The sequence below is a fragment of the Bos javanicus genome, chromosome 9, assembly GCF_032452875.1.
Source record: "Bos javanicus breed banteng chromosome 9, ARS-OSU_banteng_1.0, whole genome shotgun sequence".
Taxonomy (NCBI): domain Eukaryota; kingdom Metazoa; phylum Chordata; class Mammalia; order Artiodactyla; family Bovidae; genus Bos; species Bos javanicus.
This window is the reverse complement of record NC_083876.1, coordinates 79,537,577-79,547,983: the sequence shown is the minus strand read 5'-3', so window position 1 is coordinate 79,547,983 and position 10,407 is coordinate 79,537,577. Positions and strand designations below refer to the sequence as shown.

General features: G+C 38.7%; 1 protein-coding gene across 1 annotated transcript; it reads left to right on the top strand.

The window, feature by feature from the left end:
* The first annotated feature begins 1,442 nt into the window (after window positions 1–1,442).
* Window positions 1,443–10,039, top strand: NMBR (neuromedin B receptor). The gene is made up of 3 exons (XM_061428145.1): window positions 1,443–2,085; window positions 6,891–7,239; window positions 9,263–10,039. The coding sequence occupies exons 1-3, from the start codon at window positions 1,664–1,666 to the stop codon at window positions 9,662–9,664; spliced, it is 1,173 nt and encodes a 390-aa protein (XP_061284129.1). The 5' UTR covers window positions 1,443–1,663; the 3' UTR covers window positions 9,665–10,039.
* The last annotated feature ends 368 nt before the right edge of the window (window positions 10,040–10,407 follow it).

The window sequence follows — 10,407 nt, the reverse complement described above, 5'->3', positions numbered from 1 at the left end:
GGGGGATAGTGGTTAGATTGTAGGTTCTGAATGGTGTATGTCTGATCAGTACATTTAAGAATTGTGTACCTTCAGTTCAGTTCAGTCTCTCAGTCATGTCCGACTCTTTGTGACCCCATGAACTGCAGCATGCCAGGCCTCCCTGTCCATCACCAGTTCCTGGAGTTCACTCAAACTCACTTCCATCAAGTCAATGATGCCATCCAGCCATCTCATCCTCTGTCGTCCTCTTCTCCTCCTGCCCCCAATCCCTCCCAGCATCAGAGTCTTTTCCAATGAGTCAACTTCACATGAGGTGGCCAAAGTACTGGAGTTTCAGCTTTAGCATCAGTCCTTCCAATGAACACCCAGGACTGATCTCCTTTAGAATGGACTGGTTGGATCTCCTTGCAGTCCAAGGGACTCTCAAGAGTCTTGTCCAACACACAGTTCAAAAGCATCAATTCTTCGGTGCTCAGCTTTCTTCACAGTCCAACTCTCACACCCATACATGACCTCTGGAAAAACCATAGCCTTGACTAGATGGACCTTTGTTGGCAAAGTAATATTTCTGCTTTTTCATATGGTATCTAGGTTGGTCATAAATTTCCTTCCAAGGAGTAAGCGTCTTTTAATTTCATGGCTGCAATTACCATCTGCAGTGATTTTGGAGCCCCCTCCCCCAAAATAAAGTCTGACACTGTTTCCACTGTTTCCCCATCTATTTCCCATGAAGTGATGGGACAGATGCCATGATCTTCGTTTTCTGAATGTTGAGCTTTAAGCCAACTTTTTCACTCTCCTCTTTCACTTTCATCAAGAGGCTTTTTAGTTCCTCTTCACTTTCTGCCATAAGGGTGGTGTCATCTTATTTCAATGAAATGTAAGTTAAAAAAACAGTATGCTGACTATAGGAAAGAGTTTCTGTCCTTGGAGTGAGAAAAGTGGATCAAGGAAGAAAAGTAGTGAGGACTACCATTCATTTACTTCCTCCTTTGTCACTCTTTTTCTTTCCTAAATTCAGTGTGAGAGGATCAGGGACTCACCAGCTCAGCCCCCAAATCTTCAGAGGTTCATAAACTTCTGCCTGGGGGCTTTCTGCTTGGAGGCGGGTAAGGATGCATCTATAGAGGGAGGTCCCTCGAGAGAAAGGACTCGGAGCCCCTCCAATCCCACACAACACTGCAGGAACTGCAGGAACAAGAGCAAAGCTGTGGGACCCGCAAAGTGCCAACCGCCCCTCTGCTAGTTCCTAGTGTTTCAGCGGCTGGACAGCGGCAGGATGACTTCCTGCCTTCCCCGCGAAAAGTCTGACAGGTACTTCAATTAATTCCAGAGCGATAACTCTTTATTCACAAAAGGGATATTCTCCGCTAGCTAGAAGCGAGGACAATCCATTGAGGACTGGAAAAAAGACTCAACTGTTTTGCTTTTTTTTTTTTTTTTCTTTTTTAAATTCGGAGCCAGCAGGAGCCAACACGCCCCTTCTAAAAGTGAAGGGCTGGAGCCTGTGGACACTTCTCACCCGCCGGGTCTTCCTGGGGACCAGGCGGTGTGACCCGATACTCGCGGGCGGGAAGCTTGTCCTGGCGGGAGGGAAATCCATTCAGCCTAAGAGTGAATTGCACTCTTCTGGGCACCTGGCCCCACGGAAACTTCAGCGAACTCTCCTGGAAAAGAGACCATGCCACCCGAGTCTCTTTCCAACCTCTCCCAGCCCGCGGGCGGGAATCGGAGCGGTTTCGTTCCCGGGATGTCGGAAAGGGATTTCCTACCCGCCCCGGACGGGACCACTGCGGAGTTGGTGATCCGCTGTGTGATCCCGTCCCTCTACCTGCTCATCATCACAGTGGGCTTGCTGGGCAACATCATGTTGGTGAAGATCTTCATCACCAACAGCGCCATGAGGAGCGTCCCCAACATCTTCATCTCTAACCTGGCCGCTGGGGACGTGCTGTTGCTGCTCACCTGCGTCCCGGTGGATGCCTCGCGCTACTTCTTCGACGAGTGGATGTTCGGGAAGGTGGGCTGCAAACTTATCCCGGTGATCCAGCTCACCTCCGTGGGGGTGTCCGTGTTCACGCTCACTGCCCTCAGTGCCGACAGGTAAGGGCAGAGGCTGCGGCCGTGGAGAGGGGCGGAAGTGTACCTGGGCAAGGAGGGATAAGTGAAGGGCAGGGAGGAAGAGGGGAGAGGAGGAGAGAGACTCTATCAGATAATCAGAGTAAAAGGAGTTAAAATGGACAGAGATGTGAAGCTTGAAAAAAAAATAAGAAAACCATTATTTAAAAAACATTTGCATTAGTTTAAAATTGCACAGCCTAGCCTTTCCCTTCCACACACTTTGTTATTGTTCAGTGGCTAAGTCGTGTGTGAGCTTTTGCGACCCAATGAACTGCAGCACTGCCAGGCTTCCCTGTCCTTCTGTATCTCCCCGAGTTTGCTCAAACTCATGTCCATTGAGTCACACACACTTTCGGGATCTTCATTATCCATTTCATAGAAAAACTATAGAATAGATGTGCAACAATCCTGTAGAAGCTTTTGGTGTGTCCCTAAAAACTTAGAGGTGCCCTTTCCTTATTCAGTAGTTTAATAACCTGATAGATAAGACTGTCTGCCTTAATACTAGGAAAGTGTTTGATTTTGATTTTTTTTTTCCAAATAAGGAGAAGACTTATTTCACTAACTAAATGCTGCTATTTATTTGAAGCAAAAACATCTAGAATAGTATATATTCTTCAGACATGACTTTATACATTCTTCTAGTTTTATTACCTGAAGTCCAGTGATACGATTTTTTCCCCCTACCAACAGGTAAGATACTAAGTTCTACTATCTTAAAACAGTGCTGAAAAATACATCTTTGATATAAAATCTTCTTTCCATATATTTCAAGAGTGGGAAATGTCTGTTATTCTACCTTATGGATCAACTAGTTCAACTGTGTTATTTTTCAGATGAGGATATTGAAGCCCAGGCAGGCCTGGGAGGAGAATCCAGTCCTGTTGACTCTTGGTCCAGTACCCTATCCCAGACTCTCTACAATCATGATTTGGGGAATTTAAGCAGAAGGAATATCTGGATGGGTGTGGGGAGAAATGTGTAATTAGACATCATTGCATGGAACCCTGGTCAAATTTCCTTAGGAGTGGGTTGTTGACTTAAGCTGTTTAGATAAACAGTTTAACTTGAATGATTAAGGTGGTGTTCATGATCCTTCACTTTAATTTACATATTAAATTATTAATGAAAAATGAGTCCATCTAAATTTCTTGGCATTTGTAATAATACCTTTACATCACTTTGGCATTGAGAAGTTAATCTTCATTGATGGAAAGACAATATTCAATAGAAAGTTGAGAGCCATTGTCTTTTAAACCAAATACTACTGACCTTTTAGTTTGTGTAATGTATTCTTTTTAAAACCACATTCCTATAAAGATGGGTGACTTTGAGTAATTTATGCATCTCATTTTGTTTCTATGACCATTTCTATTCAGTATTATCTTTTAAAACACTTTTTTGTATATCAGAAGTAAAATGTGACTTTTTAGTTTAGTTGCCCTTCTTCATGGAATCCATTTTAATTAGAATGTGAAAAAATTCTTAGTGATTAGAATAAAACTTAATGAAGAGCTATCATTATAATAGTTACTCTCTTTATGCTTTCATTTTTAAAAGTGATATCAGTAGCAAGACCTAGGGCTTGAGTTTATTTCATACTACTTTTCTCAATCTACTGTCTTGGAGATTGGAAAATTGGCTCTGACAAAGGACAGAGAAAATGCTATTCTTTATATATTTACTGACTTTTTTCAGTTTATGTGTATCACGTACTTTGTAAACATAGTGTGAGTACTTTAATAACAGCATAAAGTTGGTTGCCTCTTCTGTGTGGTCCAGAGCCTACTCTTGCTGCTCGGTGTGCATTTTGAAAATTTAAATCAAGGAACTGGAATTACTGGTGGTGAAACTACATGGTACATTCCAATATATGCTTCAAATGGTTTGGAAATGTTTTGTTACAGGTTTACACTTCTATTTTTCTTCCAGAACATAGTAATCAAGTGTTGATTAGTAATTAACCTCCTCATACTTCATCTCACTGAACATTTTAATTTCTTGTGGATTTGGAGATAGGTGTAAGATTAATTGCCCTTAGTACTGTGCTAACTTTTTTTGTTTGTTTGTTTCTTATCCTCACAACACTATGAAATAGACACTGTAATTATTACCATTTTAAAGTGAAGAAAAATAAGACTTGAAATTAAGCAACATTTCCACAATCTCACAGTGATGAAACCATTGTCTGAACCCAATTCAAAACCTGGACTCTTCACCATTAAGATGCATTATTACTTTCCCTGGTATAAGAAATTCTTAATGGCTTTTCCTACTTAATAGCAGACTGAAAAGTTAAGTTTAACACATCATCATAATATACTACTTAACTCTGCAGTAAGCAATATTTGTTTAGCCATAATAATACTGCATTGACTATCTTGTAAAAATGTAATATATCTTACTAAATCAGGAAGTTAGGAATGAGAAGAATAAAGGTGGTATGAGAAAGAAAATCTTTAACATAACAGGATGACATAACAGGATGTCAAGAGCTAATGTCTGTAATAATTAATTCAAGAGACAATGGCAGAAGTACATTTCTTGGATGTAAGGAGGTAATGATTTGAAATTTGTTTTAACTCAGGAGTGGGACCAGAGATGGAATGAGAGACTTCTACTTTTCTTTGTAGCACTCAGTGCTCTCTGATTTGAAAAACAAACCAAACTATTTGAATGCATTCATCTGATAAAGTTTAGAAAAGAAGATGCATTAGCTCATTCTAGTTACTGATTGTAATTCTTTCAGCTTTGGAAGAACATTCAGTTAATCAGAATAGGAGAAAGAAACTCACGCTTGTTGAGTTCTGCCACGTGCAAGGTCTGCATCGTGTTTGCAACTTCATTACATTTGGAGTTGAAGCTGCTTGTTGTTGCTTTGCTTTCATTTCTGTATGTTTCTTGGGAAGACCTTCTAGATGAAAATGTGAACTGCTGCTTTCCTGTTGAGGGTCTGGAAATGACACCTGGTGCAAGTCAGGAAGGAGAGAGACTATTTTACTGAGGTTGGGAGCTGCTCCTCTCCTATGGGCAATGGCATGAATTCTTATAGAACCTCAGAGGGAGACTTTAATCTGCTTGTTTTGTAGCTTAAACTATTCTGAATTTTTGAAATATCAGACTAACTCAAACATAAATAAAGAGAAGGCACAGGATCATGGCATGGTAACTAACTGCTAGGTGCCAGACATTGTAATAGGCACTCTGTACAGTTTTTCTAATCACAAAACGTTGAGGGAGATGTTTTTATCCCCAACTTACAGATGCAGAAAAAGATCTTAAGCGATATTCTAAAGGATATCAGAGATGAAATAGCAATGCTAATTTGTTTGACTAAAATCACTTTTTTCTGTATCTTGTTAAAATCCTAGGTATATGGGTACCCTGATATGCTTTTAAAGACAGATATAAGTAATTTGAGATTTACATATGATTTTGTTCTTTTTGCATTATTATTAACTTACTTAATAGTCATGTGTAATTGAATGAGGTGTTTAAGCTATTGTGTCCTGGAGTGTGGTTCATTTACCACTATGATGGTATTAGGTAGGAAAAGACTTCATGAGGTCTTGACATTAAAGAAATTTGAGCTATAAAGACAGAATGCTATTCCATTTCCAGTTCTTTCTGTCCTTATGACTAAATTAGGGAGAAAACCCCAGTATATATTCTTCTCTGAGGTTTCTCAATGTCCTTAGGGGAAAAAAAAGGTAGGAGACCCAACCTCAGAAGCTCTAGAAAAGTATTCAGGTAAATTTTAATAATACTATTTTGTGAATATTTTATATTTTATGATTATGTGTTATAATACTTGCAGTAGTAATTGGAAATAAAATCATTTAATTAAAATTATTCAATATATGATAATACCTGCAGTATGTGTAGATGGAGAAAATACTGGTGAAGGATGTAAGCAAATTATTGAAGTTTGGGAAACGACAATTTAAAATATTTTTCTCATCTTTTCTGTGCTCATAAGCAGTGGAATGACTTTTGGACAGAGAGACACCAGGGTTCTTAGTTATTCCACACACTACATTACAGCTTGGGAATAATGGGGTGTTGGCACCTCTCTCTGTTTAAAAAAACTTAAAATATTTATTTTATAGTGGAGTATAGCCAATTAACAATATTGTGATAGTTTCAGATAGACAGCAAAGGGACTCAGCCATACATATACATGTATCCATTCTCCCCCAAACCCCCTCCCATCCAGGCTGCCACATAACATTGAGTAGAGTCCCCTGTGCTATACAGTCAGTCCTTGTTGGTTATCCATTTAAAATATAGTGGTGTGTACATGTCAATTCCTTTCCTTCCTCTCATCCTTAATCCTGGAAACCACAATTCATTTTTTTTTTTACATTACTAAGTGTAAAAAAAATTTTTTTTTCATTCTCTAAGTTTATTTCTGTTTTGTAAATAAGTTTATTTGTTATGTTTTAAAATTATTTTTTAAAAATTATTTTTTTTAATTCTTTATAAAAGGGAGGTCATATGATATTTCTCCTTCTCTCTCTGACTTTGTTAACTCAGTGTGACAATCTCTAGGTCCGTCCATGTTGCTAGTGGCATTATTTCACTCTTTTTAATGGCTGAGTAGTATTCCATTGTGTATCTGTACCATCTCTTCTTTATCCATTCCTCTGCTGATGGACATCTAGGTTGCTTCCATGTCTTGGCTATGGTAAACAGGTTGGCATCTTAGTAAAATCTCTCTCTCTTTTCCTTTCTCTTTTTAATTTTTCTTTCTTAAGAGAGTAATTTGAGATGTACTGTCTGCCCAGGTACAGAGCCATTGTAAACCCCATGGATATCCAGACATCAGGGGCAGTGCTGTGGACCTGCGTGAAGGCCGTGGGCATCTGGGTGGTCTCCGTGCTGTTGGCTATTCCCGAAGCCATATTTTCCCAGGTGGCACGCATTGGCAGCTTGGATAACGGCAGCTTCACGGCGTGTATACCCTATCCTCAGACGGATGAATTACATCCAAAGATTCATTCAGTGCTCATCTTCTTGGTCTACTTCCTCATACCACTTGTTATCATAAGTGTTTATTATTATCACATTGCAAAGACCTTAATTAAAAGTGCACATAATCTTCCAGGAGAATACAATGAACATACCAAAAAACAGGTAAGCTCTGTAGGTGTGTATGTTGAGGGCATGCTGGTGAGAAGCAGTCAGTGCTATTTTGAGTTCTAGTTCATGGGCTTTCAATACCAGGAATGATTAGAACAGTAAGAGGACACTGGGACATGCAGTAGCCTGAACTAGAAGGGATGTTGGAGACAGGGGTCTCTATTTCGTGGCCATGTCTTAGCAGTCTGTGGGGTCGCTAAGAGTCGGACACGACCGAGCAACTTCACTTTCACTTTTCACTTTCATGCATTGGAGAAGGAAATGGCAACCCACTCCAGTGTTCTTGCCTGGAGAATCCCAGGGATGGTGGAGTCTAGTGGGCTGCCATCTATGGGGTTGCACAGAGTCGGACACGACTGAAGCAACTTAGCAGCAGCAGCAGCTTAGCTGTAAAAGTCCACTGAGGTCCAATTTATCTGACACCTGAACATGCCTGTTAGAATGTCTCTGATGGCTTTTCTTTACATGCAAATGTTTATGCAAAGAAACACATAACAAACCAGAAAAAATTTCACATTTTAAGTATGTGTGTGTACTAAGTCGCTTCAGTTGTGTCTATTTGTGACCCTATGGATCTTTCTGACACAGGGATCAAACCCAGGTCTTCTGTATTGCAGGTGGATTCTTTACCATCTGAGTCACATTTTGAGTATATATTTATTCAATTATTGTTTCTTCTCCCATTAGCCCACAGGGGATGACAGAAAGTCTGGGGGAAGGTTACATCAGAAAAGGACTAGGACACTACCCGGGGACTGGGGGTGAGGTTTGGTTAGAACACCAAGGCAGGAGACTGGGAACAGAGGGCCTCAAAACAAGAGTGAAAGGGAGCAGAGGGCGGGCTGGTGCCAAGGTCAGACTTGGTCTAATTCAACTTTATAGCTTTTCCAATAAGTAAATAGTAAATAAATGTACACTGCAGTGAAATTCTGGCACCTAGGCTCAACCTGCTCTGGAGGCCCATGCTTAGTAATGGAAGCTTCACATCCACTTTCCTAATCCATCCAAGTTGTCTAATTGATGCTACTGGACTATATCCAGAGCGCCACATTCTGCTTCCTGATCTAGACTCCTTCTCACTTACACTTTTGTTTATCATTCACCACTACTTACTCCCCAGTGTCAGATCTGTTTTAATCCTAAATCTTTCCAGACTTCCCTGGCATATTCTAGTCAATTACCAATAGTTTTAGCTCAGAAAATATCTTGTCTACTATAAATATCTTGGTAAATTATGTCTTCACTTTCATGTTGCCTTATTTAAATATTCAAACAAATTAGACAAATGTGAGCTAACCTTGGGGCTCTAGATGTTAGAAAATGATTTTTAGATTTAAAAAGATTACTGTCTCATATTTGAATTTTGTCTATTTATCACATTCCTGAAGACCTTCCTATAAAACACTAAATATACTAGGTGAATTTTATGAAAATAAAGTGTTTTTATTTTAAGGGTATGTAGTCTAACATAAAAATGTTTATAGAAATGACAGTTATATCAGATGCTTTTGATTTATGAGAGGCTGGAATTTAAATTAAATTTCAAGTTTTTTTCCTGTGTGTGTGTGGATAGGATTTTTAAAAAGTCATGCCCTATTTCAATAGATCAACTTTTCTTATTTAAAATACTCTGATTTAAAATTTTTTAAGCTTGAATTTATTCTGTGGTTTTTTTAATTCAATGAGTTTAATACAAACAGAAATGATTTATGTTTATAGTGATCGTGATAAGGCTTGAAGCAAAAGGAAAAGTTAAGACATTTTTAAGATCACAGTTTTAACATGAACGTAGCCTTTTATAAACTGTCATTTCATTTTAAAGTGAAAATAGTGCAGTGACCAAAATAGGCTACATCAAATTGTTAAAGTCATTATCTTGGCAAGGAAAACCATTTTTGTGCTTTTGGGAGCATTTGCATGCTGTGGCTGAGTTTTACATCTTTCGAACACAGTGTGTTTTAGAATGTGGCTGCCTCCATTTTCATTTAATCGAGGGACTGTTTCTTTATATTTGCAGATGGAAACACGGAAACGCCTGGCCAAAATCGTGCTGGTCTTTGTGGGCTGCTTCATCTTCTGTTGGTTTCCAAATCACATCCTTTACATGTACAGGTCTTTCAACTATAACAAGATTGACCCATCTCTAGGTCACATGATTGTCACCTTGGTTGCCCGGGTTCTGAGCTTTTGCAATTCCTGTGTCAATCCATTTGCTCTTTATTTGCTCAGTGAAAGCTTCAGGAGACATTTCAATAGTCAGCTCTGTTGTGGAAGGAAGTCCTATGGAGAGAGATCCACCAGCTACCTACTCAGCTCCTCTGCAGTGCGCATGACCTCCCTGAAAAGCAATGCTAAGAACGTGGTGACCAATTCTGTATTACTCAATGGGCACAGTGTGAAGCAGGAAATGGCACTGTGAGTTTGTCCATTCAACTCACTACCTGAAAAGAAAGTACTCTTGTATTTCTGTTGAGTAGAACAGAACTGAGCTATTATTTTTCTTAGTAAATCTCAGCTAATTCATTAAAGGATTTCACAATTGACTCAGAAAAGGCAAAACAAACATTGTTACCATTTTTCTCTGAACAAGACTTTAAATGACATTAAAAATGTATGTATTCCTCACATTAAAAGTGATTCAAAACGCAACTCTATATTTGTATAAGTCAATATTACTTCAAGATTGAAGTTGTTCCTAGAGCCAACTCTAGGGCATTTATTTTGAATTTGTTTTATTTGGGAGCATGAAATAAATTTTTTTTTTGACTCAATGATCTGATGAGTGTAATATTCAAGCTCCAAATATTTGAAATACAAGTCATTTTTTTTCTGGTGAATTTTACTCATTACTAGTGCATGTATGTATATCCATTGTTTGAGTAAATTAATAGAAAATTCAAAAGGTGGAACAAATCTTTGTGCAATTAATCATAATTTATAGAAATAATTTATATCTGTAACTTCTAAGCATGTGATTAAAAGGTGTGAAGACATTTGTATTATAGTGAAATAGATATCATCTGAATAAGATTTGAATATAAAATGGGCATCATATGTCCCAAATTGTTAAATTATAACTCATAACTTGACATGGCCATCTTATTGTACCTTGCTAAATATTTGGATATTTGGGTGATTCTGTGTAGCTGTGATGGGATATAA